Source organism: Vidua chalybeata, chromosome 14 (genome assembly GCF_026979565.1).
Source record: "Vidua chalybeata isolate OUT-0048 chromosome 14, bVidCha1 merged haplotype, whole genome shotgun sequence".
Classification (NCBI taxonomy): Eukaryota; Metazoa; Chordata; class Aves; order Passeriformes; family Viduidae; genus Vidua; species Vidua chalybeata.
Genome location: NC_071543.1, coordinates 713,598 through 734,330, shown reverse-complemented (window position 1 = coordinate 734,330; position 20,733 = coordinate 713,598). Strand labels below are relative to the sequence as shown.

Sequence of the window (20,733 nt, the reverse complement as noted above, 5' to 3'; positions counted from 1 at the left end):
CCGGCTGGTCCCTGGGGAGCCACCAATACCCAGATTTAATGTGTAAAAGTGCAGCCGGGAAAAGGCAAACAGCCTGTCAACGATTAACTCGGCTGGCCCGCTTCAAGGTCCCGCCGCCCAGCACCCCGTGTGGGACACGGCGACCCTGCCGCTCATCCTGGGCCCCTGGGCCGGGCTGCAGGAGCCCGCGCGCCGTCCCTTACATGAGGGTGACGATGATGCCGGGGCGTCTCCCGCACGGGGACGGCAGGGTGGCACTGCGGAGCGGCGGGGGGCCGCGAGGGGTGCCCCCGCGGCAGGGCGGAGGTCTGTGGGCAGTGAGATACCGGGGGTGGCCGGTGATGCAGGGCTGGCTTGGGCCATAGGGGCCACAATCTCAGTCTCTGATAAGCCGCCGCACCTGAGTCAGCAGCGCCGGCGAGGAGCGGCAGCGGCGGCACCGCCCAGGTCCCGCACCCTGGACGGGTCCTAGGGGTTAGCGGAGGGCACACTGGGGGAGCAAGGGGCTAGTGGGGCCAGGCTGGCGCGATCGGGCTGGGTGGGGGTCACTGGCGGGGTCAAGAGAAGGGCAGACTGGTGAGCACTGGGGCGGGCTAAGTGGAACGAAGCACAATGGGAGGTTGGCGCGGGGAGAGGGGTCCCTGGGAGTCAGTCTAGGGGTCTTGCTGGAGGGCCCTGGGAGCCAGGCGGGAGGTCACTGGCGATTGCTGGATAGGGGTGGCTGGGGAGCGCTGGCAGCCGGTAGAGGGGTCGCCGGGGGTTGGGGCCGTGCGGCGGGGGGGGGTCGCCGGCCGTGGCACCAGGTGGCGCTGCGGGGCCGGGCCGGGGGCGGCGGGGCCGGGCCGGGGGCGGCGGGGCCGCACCTGCCCGCGGCAGCACCCGGCGCGGCTCAGCGTGGGAATCCATCTAAAATACGGTAAAAGTGGAGAAAGAAAACAACAGGAAAGAGGAGGAGGAACCAGGGGTGTTGCTGTCCGGCACGATGCCCGCCCGTTGTCCTCGCAGGGAGCTGGCTGGGAGGAGCAGAGGTGCCAGAGGTGGGCGTGAGCACAGGCAGCCCCCTCGCCTGTTGGCGGCAGGTTAAACTGCAAAAGCCATCGGTGAAGGACAGGCTGTACTCAACAGCCGTGGCCGGCGCTGCCTCCAGTACTCAGAAAAGTGCCCCGCCCGCCGCCACGTGGGCTAGAAACGGGCTTCTTGTTAATGACGCTAATTGTGAAGTTAATTGATGTCTGAAGTTGCAGCGTAAGAGTTCAAAGACGTGGGCACGTCTAACGCAGAGAAGCTGATGAGATGGCCAGGACTGAGTCAGCATGCGGATGGTGGGACGGAGGTGACGCAGCTGCTGGCATCCTGCTAGGGTCAAAGAACTTGCAGCCCAGCAGTCTGTATGGGTACGATGGACGAAATCAAGCTTGAGCCATCACTGAAACAGCTCCACTGTCAGGAGGACTTCAGAGGAGGCCTCCAGAGTCCCCTTTCCCCGGCCATTCTGCTCCAGGCAGGGCTGGCCCTGTGAATGGCTCAGCCTCCTCACTGGATGGTCACTGCAGTGCAGGGGCTGCTGGCTTCCAGGCTTGGACTGGCAGCAGCACAGGCATCCCTGGATCTAGGCTGCTGTTCTCAAAGAGACAAAACCCTCTGGTCTGAGTCAACTGCCAGGAAGGTCACTAGCAGTGGGTGAGCACAGAAATCCTTTGTGCTGCTGCAGCACAGGGCAGAGGGGGCTGCAGCCTAAGACTTAACAGCTTGTTCTGCCTGCCTGCGAGTCTGCTCTCCCGTGTCCTGGGTGCATCAGAGGTGTGGGGAACTATCCCAGGGCACCATCCCAGCGATGCTTCTGTGAAAAGCAGCATCCCTGCCCTCCTGCTGGCTGTGAATCCTCGAGCAGCCAGAGGCCAGCCACAGGTCACTCACTCCCTCCCATGCCAGGGACACCTTTACAGTTGAGTTCCCTTATGGTTCTCCTTGCCAGCAGCCCTAAACATGTGCCCTGAAGCAGAGGATGTCTCACAGCTGTCATGCAGATATAAACTGTTCGTATCCTCTGGGATACAGTGTCCCTTGAGCTTTGCCAGGTCTCCAAAGGAAAACTGTTGATGGTCAAGGACACCCTGGACAGATGGCAGCCTCAGGAGTTTTGCACAGGCGGTAGCACAATAGCAGTGGGTTGTCTGTCACCAGCTTGCCTTGGGGTCCTAGCTGGGTTGGCCATGCTGGCACATGTGGCAGCATGCAGCTGGGGCTGCACAAGGATGAGGAGAGGGGACAGAAGGGCAGGACAATCCTCTAACCTGGGGCAGAAAGGCATCACCCCTTCAAAAGGGCACCAGGCACCCTGTGGGAGGCCACAATGGGCAGCACCAGGGCTTTTAGGGGTGTCCAGCACAGGGTCTCGAGCACGGTGCTGAACAGGGCGACATGTGCCCGTGGCACTGGAGCTGCAAAGGTGCCCCGTGGGGAGGAGGACAGAGCCCCACACTCGGCTTCCTGCACAGCCTGTCCCCGTGCCTGCCCCGGCTCCCCTGGCTCGGGGCCTCGGCCGTGGCTCCAGTGTCTACACGCTGCCTGGAGGCAATGCAGCCCCCCCAACTCCGTTCCAGGTTTCCATGGCAACTCCAGTTGAAATTACATTAAGAAGAAATGAAACCAGCAGCTTTTCTCTTTGGCAAATAGGGGGAGGGGAACTCAGCTGGGAAAGGCTGGGAAAGCGGTTTGAAGTTCGGAGGGAGGAGGCTGTGGGACAGATGCGTTCCCACATGGGGTCCCAGTGCTGGGGGCAGCGGGGCTGGGGGGATGTGGGGACACCCCTCCACTGTGGCACATGGTGATGGCAGTCCTGGATGGTATGGTGCCAGCTTGCATGTGGGGGTCCGGCACCCTGACGTGGTGGATGATACCGGGGGCCTCCCGCTGCCTCTGTGAGGGGGCGCCAGGGACACGAGGAGCAGCACAGGGCACCCCACCCAGCCCAGTAGTCCCCGGGCCCTGCATGCTCCAAGAAGAGGCGAGACACACCGCTATTAAAAATATCACTTCTGTTTTATTTGGAATTTGTTACTCTGCACGGGTGACAGGGTATAAATACATTCTCCAACGAGCATCCTCACCCTCAGCCCTGCGCGGGGCGGGGCGCAGGGCCGCTGTTGTGCTGGCCCCGGGGCAGTAGGGCCAGCAGGGCCATCGATGCGCTGGCCCCAGGCAGCAGGGCCAGCCGGCACCGGTGCGTCACGGCCGCCAGCACGGGCAGCGTCTGCCAGCCGGACCGTCTTGCACAGGGACAAGATATGGTGTCCCCACAAGGACCTGTCCCTTTCTCCTGCCTCCCCAGGCCCCAGGTGCTACTGCTCACCTTGGGGGGCTGAGCCTGGGGTACCCCACGTGGGATCCCCTGCAGCTCCTTCTTCATGCCCGACCACACAAAGCCACTTGCCTAGAGCCACGTGTGGCTCAGTGGCCACAGCAGATGCTCCCAGCCCCACGTTACCCCCCAGAGTCCCTGTCCAGGCATCTGTTCCAGCTGCACATCCTGGATGCCGGAGCTGGGGTCAGCCCACGGTGGAGTAAAGGCCCCAGTGGAAGCAACCTGGGAGGCAGAGTTGATGCTGGTGAGCAGCTCACCCTGCTTCTGTCACCCCACTCCTGCCACAGGCTGCAAACCACTGGCTCTGCTTTTGGGCAGCAAGCATGGGCAGGGAGGGCACGGCTCAGCCTGGGGCAGTGGTGAAGGGATGTGGGATGCTCCTGGGGGAGCAGGGCAGGGTGGGGAGCATGAGGGGCTGTCCCGGGTTCATGGGAGTGAACAGACAGTGCTCAGAGCAGGTGATGCCCACACGGGGTGGTGGGTGGCACTGGCCAGTGGTGGCAGTGAGGGACCGGGGCAGGGGTGCTCGCAGGCAGGCCGTTGGATAGGCTTTTTGGCTGATATATGTGGGCACGGGTGACAGAGGAGGGAGAATATCAAAAAATACAAAAGAGCGCAGCCCCACAGTGCGGGAGGCACTGCCCTGCCTGGTGCCCAACTACGGCAGGCGGGCTCCATGGGGGGCCGGCACCGTGCGCACACGCTGGCTTCTAACTGGCTTTTTATTTTATATCAAGAACACTTGGTTTTAAAATCTTTACAAAGGACAAAACGCGGCGACTCCGTTAGTGTGTAAAGAACTAAAGATCTGCTTAAAAAACGTCTCTGCAAAGAGAAATGACTGACACAAAAGAGATTCTCTGCAGCGCAAAGAGGGGCAGAGGTGCCAAGTCTCCAGCCCAGGGCCCCACTCCCAGCGTCCCTGAGCCCCGGCATCAGCCCCAGCGCCCGCATCCAGCACAAGGCCAGGTCCCTGGACTCTGCCCATTCCCTCTGCCTATAGCACCATGGCCTGGGGCCACTTCTCAGCACAGTGAAGGAACCTTTTCCAGGGCTGCCAAGATGCCTGGGGATGTCTGGGCACTGGCCGAGAGGGATGCCCGGTCCCGCTGCTCGTCAGTCCCAGGGTGCTCGGTGGGCTCAGCACTGGGGATGTGATCGCCCCTCTGGGAGGCACAGCCACGGCACTGGGAACCCTGTGGCCATTGACAGTGGGGTACCCCTGCCCACCTGCGCGGGTGGGTTGTGCAGGACTCCACCACGTCCCTCCTGCACCCCACTGGCATCCCACGGGGCAACCCACGGGGTCCCGAGGCCAGGAGAGTCAAAGCACTTCTCAAAAGTTAGACAGGAACAAAAGAAAGCGCTGGGGCCGCTCTGGGACCCCACACGTCTCTGGGCTGGGAGCTGCACCATCCGTGGGCGCTGCCTCTCCGTCCGGGGGCTCTGCGGGCTCCGCCGGTCCCTCTGCCAGTGTCTGCTGCGTGTGTGTGTGTGTGTGTGTGTGTGTGTGTGCGTGCATGCGTGTGCGCCGGCGGCGGGCAGCTATACCCTGGTGGTGGAGTGTGAGTGCGGAAGCCCCGTGCTGTTGAAGCCGGCGGTGAAGGTGTTGTAGGGGTGCAGGGTCTGCAGCCCCACCAGCGAGTTGGGGATCATGGTGATGGTGTTGGGGGTCATAAGCGGGATGTCGTCCGGAGAGCGGCGCAAGGTGAGGGTGTAGTCGGGCAGAGCGGCCAGGCGCAGGGTGTCGTGGGATGGCACAGCTTCGCACTCGTGGTGCCCCTGGCTCACCTGCAAGGAGGGCATCTCCTCATCGGGCGCGTGGGCGATGTCGTTGGAGGCACCGCGCTGCGGGCTGGGCTGCCGGTGCGTGTCCTGCCGGCGCTTGTCCTTGCGGTAGTAGAGGGCGGCGAAGGCCAGCACGTTGAGGAAGAGGAGGGAGGCGCCCACGGCGATGGTGACGCTCAGTTCAGTGGAGTAGTCGCGGGGGCTCTCGAGCAGCGTGCCCGCCTCTTGCTCTGGGCTCCACTTCTCCTTCCCGTTCTCGCTGTTGTAGGCGGGCGAGATGGCGGGGCGCTTGGTGGTCCAGATCTTGCTGTTGGGCCGGCGCGTGATGTGGGAATTCTGTGTGGTGTCGGGTGGCGGCACTTTGGTGGTGGTGGAGGTGTAGTGGAACATATCGTGCAGGTTGTACAGGTGAGGAACCAGGTGCTTCCAGAAAGCCACCTTGGTGGCCCGGTAGTGGTCGCGTACCCGTGGCTTCAGCCCAATGTGCAGGTACAGCTGGTCACGGGGGTTGTACTTGGACCAGGCCACCTCCTCAAACCGGTTGGCCTTGGTGTGGATGAACTTGGTGTCCTGGGGGACAGGCTTGTTGGGGTCCCTGTGAAACACAGGCAGAACAGAACTAGCATTGGGAAAATCAAAGAAACAAAGAGGGAGAGCTGGATGCAGAGACAGAACCTGAGGGGACCTTTGCCAGCAGTGCCACAGAGTGGGCTGGCAAAAGGTCTTGAATGACTGGGCAGCACCCAACCCCGGGTCAAGTCTCACCCAAGATAACAAGGGCCAACAAGCCTCCCCACCCCGGCGGCTTGGCTGGGTCCTGTCCCAGGGGCTGGCCATGGATCTAAGCTTCTTGCTTTGTGGTTGATGCCATGGCCCCAAGTGAAGGTGCATCACACGGGGACCTCTGGGCACAGGGAGGTCAGTGTCCCACACTGGCCATGATAACCCCTCCACCACAGCACGGCCCCAGGGAGTACAGCTGCAGTGAGTACAGACCCCCAAGGCACACAGCACCCATCCCCACTCACCCTGTCTTGGCAAAGTTGGTCCAGTAGGTCATCACCACAGCACTGAGCATGACGTCGTTCTTGGAGAAGTTGCAGGGAAAGAGGTCTGTGGGGCCAATCATGGGGATCCCAAACACGTAAGGCACCTCATCCCCGTGGGCTGCATCGGACCATGCAGGCTTCATCAGGCTCTGGCAGTGGTGGTAGAAGGCGTAGAAGTAGGTGGGGGAGCCATAGCGGGCGTGGAGGTCGGCTGTCACCACCGACGGTTCCACCCACTGGTGGTCGGTGAAGAGGGCCACCAGGGTCTTGCGACGTGTCTCGGGGTTGTCCCGGTCGGCCCAGTCCGTGTACATGAACTTGATGGTCTCCCTCAAGGTGTCCTTGCCCTCAGGGTAGCCGTAAAGGTTGTCTACAAAGTTGGAGACTGAGTAGTCAAAGTCACTGCCTGAGACGCCGTCCTCAGGGTCCACCACACCCTCCACAAACTTCAGCCCTTCACCCTGGTTGACCCCCAGCATGATATCGTAGTTGAGGAACTCGCCCTGCTCCATCAGGATCTCGGGGTCATCCGGGATCACGTCCCCATCAATGACTGGCCCGAAGGCCACATGGTAGCGGGCTGGCTGGATGTCTTGCTCTACCAGCTCCTTGGCACTCTTCTGCCGCAGGCAGTCCACCATGTCCACGGTGTCCAGCACATTGCAGCCCACCTTGTCAGCCAGCATGCTGGTGTACTTCACAGGCTGGTAGTTCACTGCCCAGCTGGAGAGCGCTGAGCCACTCTGGATGATGGCTCTCTGGAAGAGACCTGCAATACAGGCAGGGAGTGGAGGAAGCTCTCAGCAGGGTTCCAACATCCCAGTGCTGCAGTGCAGGATGCAGCATGGAGAAGGCATCGATGCTCTTGTACCCCCTGCAAGGACCCAGCACTCCAGCCCACACCCGGCCTTGTCCCTGAGCTGTGCTGCCTGCTGAGCTGGGCTCACACGGGGGGCTCCGCTCAGGGCTGCTGTGGGGATGGCAGGATGACAGCTGGGAATGCAAGTGGGTGCTCCTGGAAGCCACCAAGGGCTGCTGCGCTCCCTGGGGATCCCATTGCAGGGGATGATCCAGCATCCCCGTCCTGGTGTGGGGAGAAGAGGGGCCATGCTTGCATCACAGTCTGGCCTTGCCAAGCAGCCCGTGCTACCCCCAGCCACCCCAAGGATGTGTTACCTGGGCCCCTGGGGGGCACATGCTGCCCCTGGCTCAGCACCATCCTCCAGCCCAGGTTGGCACCTGCTTCACTGAGGAGCCAGGCTGTGGGCTGGCAGCAGTGGGAGGGTTAATGCCTCCTTGGGGACACTTAACCCTGCCGTGTCCCACCCCACCGCTTTGTCAGAGTCCCCCTCGACCCCCTCCCTGCTGCTTCCTGCCCAGCTGGGGCTGCTCAGTGCCAATCCGGCCCTGCAGGAGCACGCTGCCAGATGCACAAAGAGGGCCTTTCTGCCACCAGGAACACAGAGGGAGTGGACTTTCGCCCTGGAAAATGAGGCCACAAAGGCCCTGGCCCAGGCAGAGAAATGCGTGGCTTCGCTCCAGTCTCATGTCAATGGTGCTTGTGCTCAGAATACAAAGGGTGGTGAGGAAGCAGAGCCTCTGGGCCGTGAAAGGCAGCCAGTCCAGGGTGTACCCAGGGGTCCCTGCTCTCTGACCAGCCCTCTTTGCATCCCAAGTGCAAGACCCCAACACCTGCTTGCCATGAGGGACTGTTCCAGGCGATCCCTGAACGGTGCTGGCACAGCAGTGTGGTGGCCGTGGGGCTGCCCCCGGCACCCTGAAATGCAGAGCACCCCCGTGCAACCAAGGCTGTGCCACTCTGCAGGGAAGCACCTTCCCGCAACAGAAGTGTTCAGAGGCTCCTGGCTCCCAGCCACCATGTCCATAGCTCTTGTCTGCACGCACAGTCCTCACTCTGCCAAGTACCTGACGTACAGTCCCATGCACTGGGACAAAGAGAAGTCACAAGCTCTGTTTGTCACCTCCTGGTGCCCTAGAAAGCCATACCCAGCCTAAGGGCTGGAGACTGGCCATGGGTTTGCTTGCTCTGCGCCGTCATCCACGTGCCAAGGAGCCAGGATGGGGTTTCCTGGCTCCCTGGAGATGCTGTCCCAGCAGCAGCTATTGCGCCCTGCCAGCAGCATCACTTCCCAGACAGACCCACCAGGCTGGGCTCTGGCCCTGCCCACCACTGCCTGCGGAAGTACAGGGCAGCTGGTATCACTATCAGCTGGTCATGTCCCTGATGGAACCCCTTTGCCATGTCTCTGCATGGCCACATCCTGACCCAGAAGGACCCAGGACTCTGCGAGAGCCCAGACTCGTCATGTCCTCCCACTCAATGCCAGCACCTGACTGAAGCCTGACAAGCACCCCAGGGAGGCACCAGCACCCTGCACTCCACACTGGACCTCTCCAGCCTGCTGAGGCCCAGGCAAGAAGGTGACCTTCTGCCTTTCCTTCCTGTTCCCCTCCACGGTGAGGGTCCCAACACACCCTGCCTCCTGCAGGACTGGCAGCCACAGGATAGTGGAATCAAGTGGTGGGGCCAGGACTGTGCCAGAGGGTGGTTAGAGCTGCAGACTGCCACCAGCTGCTGCCAGCTCCTGATTTCCTCTTTGCTTTGCCCAGTAGCTGAGACTGGAAACACTTCTGGGGGTGTCTGGGCCAAGCCCTGCTCAAAGCAGGGTGCTGGGTGCCTTGTCCAGCTGAGATCTGGAGGGCTGGCAACAAAGGGCAGAAGCCCCCATGGAGAAGGAGATGGGGCAAAGGAAGCACATAAAGCTTGCCTAGCACAGACTGCTCCCGCCCTGGTATGGCTGGCTGGGGAGAAAAACAGCACTTTGGTCACTGATGAGGAGTCAGAGTGACCCTACAAGGCCTGAAGCTGGCAGGGAGCTGTGGATTTCCCCAGCAGCCAGACCCAACACGTGCTGTACTGTGTTGTACCAAGCCTCCAGTGTCTGCTTCTTGCAGCACCTGGCAGAGCAGGCACAAATCAGCAGCTACATTAATAGCTTGTGATCACTAGAAGTTTTATTTTGATGCAGTAAAAACAAACCCACCTGTTCTGCAGGCTGCAACTTAGCACTGCTCCCACGCTGTGTTCCAGAGCCAGCTGCCCATCCCTGGGGATATGGGTGCTCTGGCACAGGGAATTTTTTGAGATCATTTCACGGCCATTTGGCTTTATGAGACACTGGCTGCTGCTCTGAGCACTCCCCTCCCGCCTCACAGCATTTACAGCAGCAGCAGCTCCCCTGCCCCAGCAGCGAGGGTACTGGGCACCCAGCACCTCTGAGATGCAGGGGGGCCACACCAAAGGCGCTGGGGCTGCATGGGGCAGCAAAGGATTCGTCGTGCAGGTGCAGAGCTTAGTGGCATTAAGTGTAGCATCACCTGAGAAGCGTGGCAGGACTGGCAGGACTATTTTTCATGGCTGAAAAGTCGCAAGGAGCAGCCCCTCCAATCCACCCTCAGCCTCTCTCCAAGGCTGCTCCAGTCTGTACCCCTGCAAGAGGCTGGGGCCACCTGGGCAGCCAAGCACACACTCCTGCACTCCTATGATGGAAAGGAGTACCCTTAGAAGCATTGACAATGCATTACACATAGTGCTCCCTCCCCAGCCTTTCACACTCAATGCGGGCACAGAAAACACTTTTTCTTTCTGCAGGAGCTTTCAGCCTCTAAAAGACTCCCCATCATCAGCCATCAGCCCTGCTGAGGTTCTGGAGGTCTCCATTCCTGAGTGATTCCCAGGCTGTTGAGCAGGGCAGCAGCTCTTCAGCTTCAAGTGCAATTTGCTGTGTGTCTCTGAAGGGCAGACTCATGCCCGTGTCTACTGCTCACACATGTCCTTTTCTCCTCAGCACAACACCTGGGGACACAGCACTGGAAGACGGCTGCACCCTCATATAAAACTCATGAGCAGGTCCCTGGCAGGCTGCTCCCCTGTGGACCATATCCAGTTCAGGCTTTGCTCCTATAATTTCCTTTAGGAAGTTTATCAAAAACACCTCTAGTCTCACAGTTAATTTTTTTTCTCCCTCAGTGCTTGATGTAAATGTCTTTGCAGGTGGTTTACATGCATTTGCTCTTATTCCAACACAGTCTTTTAGCATAAATAATTCCCTTCTTTATTTAGAGTAAACACTCTGCTATATTTACAGATATTAATCATATTACTTCCACCTGTGTTTTGCTAGGCGCAGCACTTCCAGCTCTGCCAGTCTCACCACACAGGGCCCTCCATCCCTCCCCAGGCTCAGGAGGGACCTCTGGGGTGCTCTGTCTTCCCCTCTTTTCCAGTATGAATACCTTTCCTAGCACTGAGATCGTTGTTCCCAGTGCCCTGCATGATGCCCTGCACCCCCTCCACACCTGCACTAGGAAAACCTGAGCACCAGGGCAGCACACCACAGGAGGGGTCCCCACCTCTCCCCGTGCCAAGGGGCTGGCTCTGGGCTGCAGCCTTGTGCACGGGGAGCACCCACTCCATCCCTGGCCCCCACGTGCTCTGCCATTGACCTCTTTCTGCCCTCGATGAGAAGGTTTTGCTTCCCATCCAGGTCCAGGCTCTCACCAGTGGCCGATTGGAAAGCAAGCCCTGACTTTGTGAGGCTGGGCAGCAGGACCCGGGTGGGCTCCCCTCCCTGGGTTAGCTTCAGCAGGGCATTTGCCCACAGTTGCAGCAGCCTCAGGCACGGCTGACACCTACCTTCAGAGTGGTGGGAGAGGGTGAGCAGGCTGACACAGGAGGCACCGATGCCAGAGCCGAAGACAGTGATCCGCAAGGGATCTCCCCCAAAGAAGGCGATGTTCTCGCTGACCCAGCGCAGCGCCTGGATCTGGTCCAGCAGCCCGTAATTGCCCTTGGCAGCCTGGTCCCCCGTGCTCAGGAACCCTGAGGGCCAAGGGGAGCCCAGTTAGGGATGGCGAAACAGGGAAAGTCCTGATTTCCCACCCCTCTTCCCCACACCTAGGGTAGCTTCTGTGAGACCTATCCCACCATGAGACCATGCTACCAAGAGAGTTTTGTGAGTTTTAAACTGGAGCAGGACTCCAGCCACCCTCTGGTGGGGTGAAAGGCTGAGCTGCAAACCTCAGGGAGCCTCTTTGGACAACAACGAGTAGTGACAAGATAAAGAGCACAAAGCTCTGTCCTACCCACACCACCACCTGTGCTAGAACAGCTCAAGACATCTCGCACAAGCTCCGAGGAAAGCTCAGAAAGCATCAGTGGCTGCAGGCAGGTGAGTGTGTGCACAGCCAATGCTTTCCATGGACTAGCGTGCACGGGAGGGGGGGCAGGGGGGGTTGGAGGGAGGCTCCATAAATGTAAGGAGGTGGGCTGGGCAGAGAGGAACCGACTGCAGCTTAAAACACAAAGGCTCTCACTGAGGAAGAAGGTGAGAAACGCTTTCAATAGCACAGGAAACACCCATGATAAGTTATCACTATTTCATTTGCTTTGACTTTAAGCAGGAAGCCAAAGCCATGGGCCTGAGGTAAAATCGAGGCAGGTAAGCCCAGCACACAGGGAGCAGCCCCAGGGCTGTGCTAGCACTTGGAGGTGGTCTGGCTGGGTGTGGTGCACCACCTCAACGGAAATGATGAAGGCACCACTTTAACGTCCTATTGCGACTCATGTGTCTTATCTTTGCACCTATCCATCTTAAAGGCCAGACTTTTAACATTAAATGGTTTTGAACAGGTTTACTATCATCTTCCACACGAAACGATGGGCTCTGGAGGCCATTAGAGGAATGTGCTGCCCCAGATACCAGGCACGAGCCCAAGGGAGAGCACCATGCTAGGCTGGATGGCAAGGAAGAGAGCCGCAGCTTGGCTTGGAAAGTAGCTTTTCCCAAATCTCTCCACCCCTTGTTCTCATGCTGCTAAGGGAAGCACCAGTGGTGTTCCACACAAGTGTCCTGTGTTCCACCTGTGTCTCAGCCCCTGGACGTTTCTGCTGCTTCAGGCAGGGGACCGCACTGTCTTTTGACCCTCTGTCCTCATTTTGCCTCTCTAAGTCACCAGTGCTTTTGGAAACAGGACTGCCACCCTCCTCTGCATGGCACCTGACACCTTCTGTGGTCCCCACTGCAGACAGCCAGATCATCGTGGGTTGCTCAGGGGGTCCCAGCAGCGCAACTGGCTTGGAGGCTTCCTGTGCCCAGGGAGGAGGGAGAGCTGCCAGGTCCCCAGGAGAGCCAGGCAGTACCCGCTGGCACCTCACCCGTCTGAGCCCTCTCAGGAGGAGATGCTGGGTAAACACATTTATTATTCATTTAACCACAAACCAATATTTGCTTTCAGCTGAGCCAGTTTGTGTAAATGAGCCGGGGTGGGGGCTGGTGCCAGGACCCAGACTAGGCTGTGAGCGTGTGCTGGGGGCTCTGCCACGTGGCACCCGCTCGGCTGCCAGGGCAGGAGGCAGGGGCAGTGCCCAGAGCGCATCCCGCCAGGCCCTACGCCCCCCTCCACCCCCGTTGTGGCTGGTGCAAGGCCGGTCAGACACAGGGGCTGTGCCACTGCCCGGCTGTGCTGCCCGCACAGCCCGCGCCAGCCAGCCCATACCGAGCACTCCAACGCGGTAGTTCAGCGTGATGACAATCACGTTCCCATAGCTGGCCAGGATGCTGCCGTCTATCATGTTCCCCGTGCCCTCCATGTACGAGCCACCGTGGATATAGACCATCACCGGCTTGGCCCCGCTGTCCCGGATGTCTGGAAGGAGAGGTGGTTAAACACAGGACCGCACTGATGGCCACAGCACCCTGCCCGACAGGCAGACCAAGGACAAGGGCAATGCCAGCTGCCAGGACCAGGGAGGGGGCTTAGGAGCCAAAGCCAGAGCTCTCCTGGGGGCCACAGCATGGACCCCCGAAGCCAAACACCACTGAACCAACCCTGCCAGCCCCTCTCCGGGAGGTGGCTATTGCTGCACTGTCCCCACACTGCCGTCCCCTCAGGGGTCTGAGCACGTGAGGGAGGGACGCTGGCTGGACCCCGCTGCTCTTCCCCAGAGCTGGGCTCTGGCATTGTGTAGGAGCCAGATCAGGTCTCGCTGTGGGTGGGAGTTGCAGAGTCCAGCCCCAGGATGCAGCCCCATGTCTTGCCTTTGGCTGGACCCAAGCGCTCCGTGAGTCCTGGAAGCTGGCATTGTGGAGGGGGGCAGGGATGGGGGTGTGCAGGACCTAGAAGTAAGGGGGGGGGCACTGATGTGTGCTCCGCTGTCTTCCTCTCCCACTCCCCCTTCCCATTCCCCTGGGAAGGCAGAGAGCTGCCTGTCTGGATGTAAACCCACAGCACCCCCGTGCCCAGACACAGACATGGTGATGAGGCAGACAGTGTATGCACGTGTGCGTGTCAGGGAGGTGAGCACGGCATCTGGACGAGGACATGAGGCATGGAGTGAGGATGGGGAATGGGACCCCGAGGGCTGGGGAGGAAGGATGGTGGGAGCCCAGGGGACAGGGAGCAGCCACGCTCCCTCTCTCGACTTCTCCTGTCCAGGGGACGTCCTGCCCCTTCTACCCCACTGGCTGGTGATCCCTCATGGAGCCGTGGCCACTCACAAGGGAATAACATCCTGGTGCATCTTGCCCGTGTCACACAGACGAGGCAGTGGCACCTGCCATGGAGACATTGCCAGGTCCCACATGCCCGTGCTGCCCAGCCCTGTCCTGGGCTGGCGATCCAGCACCAATGGACTTTGTCCTCCCTTGTGCTCACTCACGCCCAGCACCTTGCTCAGGTGGGCTGGCAGTGCCTGCTTGGCCTCAGCTGCCCCAGGCAGCTGCTGCTCCCTGCCTGCCTCCCTCAGCAGTGCAGCACCACCAGGACTGGGACTCTCGGGGCACAGCCACACCAACGCCGCTGCCCGGCTGGGCTGTTCATGCTCCCTCACAGCCACCTCGCCCCTGCCCATGTCCACTCCTCCCTGTGGCTTGCCCATTGCAGGGGGCTGCAGGCCAGGCTGAAGGGTATCTGTGGCCATTCTCACTTCCAGCTGTAGCCCACGGCATGGCCTCCCATACAGAAAACCTCTTCCCTCCAGGAGAATGAGGCTATGCCGGACCCAAAACCTGTGCTGGCTCTTTTCCTATTGCCAGAATGTAGCCAGGCAAATGCACGGACCAGGGGAGCAAAAAAAAGTGCTTGCAGCTCCTCCAGGACAGACATTGCTTGTGTGGCACAGCTACATCCAGGACAATTTTCTCCAGGACCACCTGGTTGAAATGTGAGGGGCAGGAACACCAGTGCCTGTGCCCATGTCTTCTCCTCCATTCTGCACCCACTCCCTGACATCCGAAGGGCCCTCCTCACAGCAGAATGGCAACAATGTACAGATGTACCAGGAAATAAACAGCTCCGAACTGCTGCAGCACATTTTGGTGTGTGTGGGTTGAGCATAGTCGAGTCACTTAGGCTGAGCTCCAGTTTACACCCTGGTACAGGAGATCATGGGGCACAGGTTAGCCAGAGTACACAACAGGGTTTTAGTACTTCCAAGGAAAAAGTTTTTCATCTATTTCCTAGATCCTAAATGCCATCTGCCAGGCTTTGTTCGAGCTGCCCTGGGCCTTCTGCACACCATGAGGCTCTACTGTCCTCAGCACATTAGGGCTGTACCCTGGCCAACTCTTCCTCCTACCTCCTCATAACATCTCTGCAGCCAAACATGCTGACTCCATAACCTGCAGACAAACCACCCTGTTTTACTAAAAATAGCCTATTCTGCAGCTTGCTTAGTCCTGGCGTACAGCTAGAATCACATCTGCTTGAAGGGCCACTTGCTCTGTCTTGGCTGGTGCTTGCAAGCAAGACCTCACTTCCACTGGGTGAAGAAGGAGAGAAGCTAACAGAAACCAAGTGGGCCTGGACCCTGGGTCTCCTGTGCACAGCCAGGTGCCCGTTGGCTGCCAAGCTGCTGGCACAGCCACGGCAGGGCCGGGCTAGGGTGGACGGGGAGGTTGCTGGCTCCCAGATGCATGTCACTGACTCTGGAGGGATGAGGCTGGAGGTGGGATGTGACCGGGCTCAGGGTGAAATGGGCCCAGGTGCCCGAGGGCTTCTCTCCTCCCAAGCTGCCATGCTTCCTCCCTGCCCTCGCTCCAAGTGAGCAGGAGCAAACTTCTCCTGGAGCGGAAAATCCCCATGAGCTTTCCCCCCATCCGGAGGAGGGGAAGGTCCTGGGTGCCCTGCACAGCCGGCCAGCCTGCCCCCCACCCCGCGCAGCTGCCTGGCACGGCAGACAGACACACACAGGGCTCCCTGGGGTGGCAGCGGATGGCGGGCAAAGGGAGCTGCTTTGCGTGTCATGCAGAGGCAGCCTCGAGCACAGAAATACCTTCGTCTTCATCACCGTCATTATCCGCTAAGTCCTCGCCCTGTTTCTTAGCGCTGGCTCCTAGGGACCAAACATGAGGAGACAGAACAAAAAAGGAAAAGAAAAGGAAATAAAAATAAAACAAAACAAAACAAAACAAAAAAAAAAGAAAGAAAGAAAGAAAAAAAAAGAACACAAAAAAAAAAAAAAAAGAGAATTCAAAAATAGCATGATAGCAGAGACAGCGGGGCCACGCCTGTGCCCCACAGCACTGCTGGCTACTCACACTGCACCTCTCCCAGAGCCAGGGCAGTGTCAGGCACGGGCAGGACTGCCCCAGGAGCGTGCCAGAGTGCCGCTTCACCCGGGCCCCTTCCCAGATCCTCCCTGGGGAGGGCTGGGCTGGCAGGGAAGACACGAGTGGGGCTGTGGCAGCATCAGCGCTGGTGGTGGGTGAGCCTCTCAGAGCACTTGCCGATCCTCCTGCATCCCAGCCTGGCCCCCACCTGGTCGTGCACCCTCAGCTCCAGGTAAGGCTCCCTGTCCTAGCAGCCAGCTGGGAACAGGAGCCCTGCTCCCAGCTCCGCTGCCCCTGGGGACAAATGTCCTTTGCAGAGCCTCACACCAAGGGTTGCCTTGCATGGCCACTGACCACCAGGTAGGTTCTTGTCCATCACTCCCACACGTGTGGCTCCATGTTGTGCCTGGCCACAAACCACTGGTACCGCTGCACGAGACCACCACAACATGCAGGGATCCCTCATGGCATCGACTCCCCTGAGCTGTCTGGTTCCATCCTGCACCAACTCCCTCCTTACAAGACTAGTTCCAGGTTTCACTGAGGATTTCAAAGGCACCAATCAGCTTGACCTGACCAAGGCAGATTCCCAAACATATTCGTTTCTGTAACATCCTGAACGCCTTGCAGTTGTTCTGTGTCCCTTCACCAACCTGCAGTGCTGGGGCATGGGCCAGCCCAGTAGCCCCATGTGGAATGCTGCTGTGGATGGCTTGCAGTGAGCCTGGCACTCCCCAAACTGCAGGAGTCAGGAGAGGTGGCCTGTGGGCTGGCAGGGAGCAGGGGTGCTGAAAAACCTGCGCCAAAACCCCACTCCTCCAAAGGACTGCATGCCGATGTAGACACGAAGGCAAGTGGTGCCATCCCTGTGCTCTGGAGCTCTGAATTCCTGGGTGTTCTCATCCCTTAGAGCTGCAGACCAACACCTGCAAGTCCTCTGCTCCCTAATGCCTGCAACAAAAAGTTCCCCAGGTGATGGCGACCTCTGGGGAGACAGCAGGGCTTCCCCCAGGCAGGACTTACCCACACAGTGCCTGCACTGCCCAGTGACTTTCCCCTGGGACAAGGGGCTCTGACACCCTGCCAGGCACCTGGCTGATCCCAGGGTTCTACTGCCACCACCAACGGGCCCCGTGGACGCTGCAAGGGCTTTCACAGCCCCCGGCAAAGCTCCCATGAGCAAGGGGCAAACCTGTGGCTGCATGGAACTACAGGGTTCCACGCACAAAACTGGTCAGAAAGACAAAACTCGGGAGCCGTGCTCACTGTCAGTCTGGGAGTGGCATCCTGCAGGTGACACGGGAGGTGGATAACAGAGATGGCAGCATGGAGTGGGACGGGATTTGAATTTACAAGGAATCTGTGATGGGGGAGGAAGAGATCTGGAATGGCTGTGAGGCAGCTCACAGGGTGAGAGGCTTGTAGAATGCCTTAAGCAGCCATGACCTGCTGGAGAAAGTCTGGTGGAGTAGCAACCGGAAACCTCAAAAAATCCAGCAGGTCTGAAAAGTTTACAGAAGGCTGGGTCACATGAATGCTGGGAGCAGAGGCATCCCAACACATGAAGGACTACTGGGAGGTGGTGAGGCGGAACAGCAAGTCCCTCTCAGGCAGTCCTGGTGCTACAGGAGACAGGATGAGAAGAAAACCTCTCTGGCAGAAAGGGCAGCGAAGCACTCAGAGAGGTGGCCTGGGGAGGTGTTTAAGACCAGGTGGGACACACTGCCAGAAGAGGTGAGGTAGAACTGCTCCTGCCAAGGGCAGGGATGTATCAGTTGTCTCCTATGCTGTTTTGATTTTCCCCACTGCCCACCATGCTCCAGCCCCACCCCCTCACCTCCCGCTTCACCACCCAGCCATCCTCTGAGCATCTCACTTAGCTCTTCTCTTTTCACCCAACACCACCTCCATACCTGTCATCTCTTGCCCCAGCACCTCAGCCCCAGCATCTCCCTGCTGCATCCTTCCCACACCGCCTGCCCAGCCTGCCCCAGCCACACTCTTGGCCGGGCCTGTGCAGCCACTCAGCCTCTCTGCAGGAGGCTGCAAGCTTGACCTACTGTTAGGAAGAGCTGCAAGCCCAGAAAGCACTTAAATGACAAAGTACTCATGCAGTATTTGCTAACCAGTGCTATGCACCGACCTCTTGGTACTTCTAAGGGATAGGGATTTTTCTCTAATGAAGACCACAGCCAGTGAGCCTTGATCCACACTGCACTTCAGAGTTGAGAAGCTGACCCCAGGCAGCTGGAGATCATTTTCCACTCCCAAAGACCCTGGTGCTGTTAAAGCCCTGGGACTGGCCAGGCTGCAGCCCTCCAGCCTGGTCTCCTTCAGGGGACAAAAAGTCTCTGTGCAGATGAGAATGGGGCAATTAGCTATGAGGACTTGTCAGGCTGTAAAAGAGGGCAGTGGACAACATCTCTGTGACCTGAGCAACTGTCCTGGCTGAGCAGGGAGGGATCCAGCTGGAGACTGCTGCCGCAGAGTTTAGGGATGGCTGGGACAAGCCTCCAGCAACCTGAGCTTCAGGCACTGCAGAAGAGATGGCAGAAAGCAGCACTTGGGAAGCTAAGCAAAGCAGGAGTGCAGTGACGCAGGCCAGGGGAAGGGGAACAGCAGTGGCATGTGTGTGTGGCAGATGCAAAGCACAAGCCTCACCCATCAGCAGGAAGGTGCCAGGGTGGTTACAGCCAACACAGACTGTTGTGACCAAGTGGGCTTTTTGCCTCTTGCTGCAATGTTCACCTCCAGCACAACCCACCAGTGCCCCACAGCTCATGAGAGCAATCACAGCTTCACTTCCCTCACCCCTTTCCACTGGCTCCTGCCATGTTCAGGGACACCCAACCCAGGAGATCTTCCTCTGCTCTAAGAAACACCCAGCCCAGAGCCCTGCAGCACCCACTCTCATGAGGATGGGTTTAAGCCTGTGGACTCACAGCTGGAAAAACTAAAAGGGCTCATGGCTCTTATTCTCCTTACCCATCAAAAACACCCTCCACTAACCCAGGAGGTGAATGTCTCTTGTCTGCCACTTCACTTTAAGCTGACTGCAAAGTGACATTGTTCAGGCCGATAGGAAGGATGCATATGCTCTTATCGGAGGCACTAGGAAGATTTAAGTTCAAGTTCAGTAAAAAAAAAAAAAAATCACTTTGCCTGAAACACGGGCATCCATGCTGGATTTATTCTATCTTAAGTAAACCATACCAACAGCACTGACACCAGTGCAAACAGAGATAAAGCAGGGTAAGGAGCCTCAGTTCTCAGAGCCTTCATTCTCAGCATGGTGTGGATAAGAGAAGAGCAGGAGCCTGAGATGACACCCTTCCAGTTCCAAATGTCTGTTCAGAGCACCCATAGGCAGCTCCAGCACCCCCTCCTCAGCGGGAGGAGAGGGCACCCACCCTGCAAAGCAGCCGCGATGCTGCAGGGAGCAGGAGCCTCTGATGGCTGCATGCACCCAAAGGTCCACCTGCTGCCAGCCACAGCATCTCAGCTGCCTCTCTGGTAGTGACAAAGAACAGGGTCAAGAAGGGTGCAGCTGTTGAACCTGCTGCTGCACAGCCCCACAGGCAGGGACAGCTCAGCTGGGACCTGTGTCTGAGGGCCCTCCCAGCCATCAGCCCTTGCTCCAGGACTGCAGCACACCTTGGTGCTGCCCTGCCCCTCCCTGCCCTGGAGCGACGCAGAGGAGTTATCTCCATCTCTGAGCGGGTTCTATAAAAGCACTGCATCTTCTCACGCTCTGCTGCCTCCGGCAGCACAAACACCGACCCTCACCTTTGCAAATCGCTCCCCGGAGTGGAAGCGGAGCACCAGGGCGGTGGTCTGCCCACAGCCAGCTCTGCAAAGCAGCAGGCTTTGAGGGGGCTGGGAAGAAGCTTCCAGCAAGGAAGCACTGCAGAATTTGTGCAGCTGTAGGGAAGCCTCAGCTGGTACTTGGACAAGTCAGCTTCTTGGAGAGCAGCAGAGAAGCTGCCGAAGTGCTTCCTGAGCCCAGGAGCTGCTGGGAGCTCCAGCCACCCTCACACAGCAGAGGAAGACGCTAGACCTGCACATTTGTCTCTCTAATGTCGCAGACTCTTCACAGTCCCAGCCAGAGAGATTTGGGCATTCACTAATGAAAAACAGGAAGAGCTGCTAAGTGCAGGGCAACCACATTTTTCCCCTCCAAAAACGACATCCACCTCCTCATGCCCTGCAACGAGGATTGCCCAGGCTGGTGAGGAAGGGAAGGAAAAATCATCCTGGCATCTACCACAGCCAAAAACAGGCTGGAAGTGTTGGCAGCACAAAGCACGGGGCAGAGCTGCATTTTGCACATAGGTACTGTACTCTCAGGGTGTGTGTCTGTGCGTGCGTGCGTGTACATGGTCTTTGGGTGGGCAGCACTATTTTTGCAGCAAAATCTGAGCCTCAAATGAGCCTCAGTGCTGTCAGCTCCCCTGGCACCATGCATGGCTAGCTGCTCTCAAAGCACTGCTGCCCTGCATTGCTACCAGAGAAGGGACCAATGTGTACGGAGGGGACTGGCATTTAGAAAATTTCCATATAGGAAATTACTGTGGATAACTGGGCACGAAAACAGGGATGTTTTTCTGTCCCAGAGATAAACAAGCATGACTGATAAATTCTCAGTCCTTTGTCTGCTCTGAAATACACAGAGCTTAGGGGTGGCAGAAGTCATGAAAATTCCAGTAAGGTGGGAGCTGAGGAATTTTCAACCACCAAAATACTGTTCTGTGAGAGGAGAGCTTATCACTGCTCATCTGTGGCCTTAGAAATAGTAATCATGATTATTCCAGAATGAGTCAATGTTCAAATGTTCAACCTGAGGAAATGAGCACTGCAGGTACATTACCCTCTCCCCAAGCATTACTAACCTAGGATACAC

General features: G+C 58.6%; 1 protein-coding gene across 5 annotated transcripts in view; it reads right to left on the bottom strand.

Annotated features, from left to right (window-relative positions):
- Positions 1-3,023: 3,023 nt before the first annotated feature.
- Positions 3,024-20,733, bottom strand: part of NLGN3 (neuroligin 3) — a 39,234-nt gene continuing 21,524 nt past the window's right edge. For 4 of the 5 annotated variants that reach the window (XM_053955570.1, XM_053955574.1, XM_053955571.1 and 1 more), the window contains 5 exons: positions 15,557-15,616; positions 12,781-12,930; positions 10,919-11,104; positions 6,181-6,970; positions 3,024-5,747 (listed from right to left, as the gene is read on the bottom strand). In XM_053955570.1, the coding sequence (XP_053811545.1) occupies positions 4,910-5,747; positions 6,181-6,970; positions 10,919-11,104; positions 12,781-12,930; positions 15,557-15,616 (2,024 nt within the window). In that variant the 3' untranslated portion in view covers positions 3,024-4,909. The remainder of the gene's footprint in view (positions 5,748-6,180; positions 6,971-10,918; positions 11,105-12,780; positions 12,931-15,556; positions 15,617-20,733) is intronic. The other variant, XM_053955573.1, reaches the window with a different exon arrangement.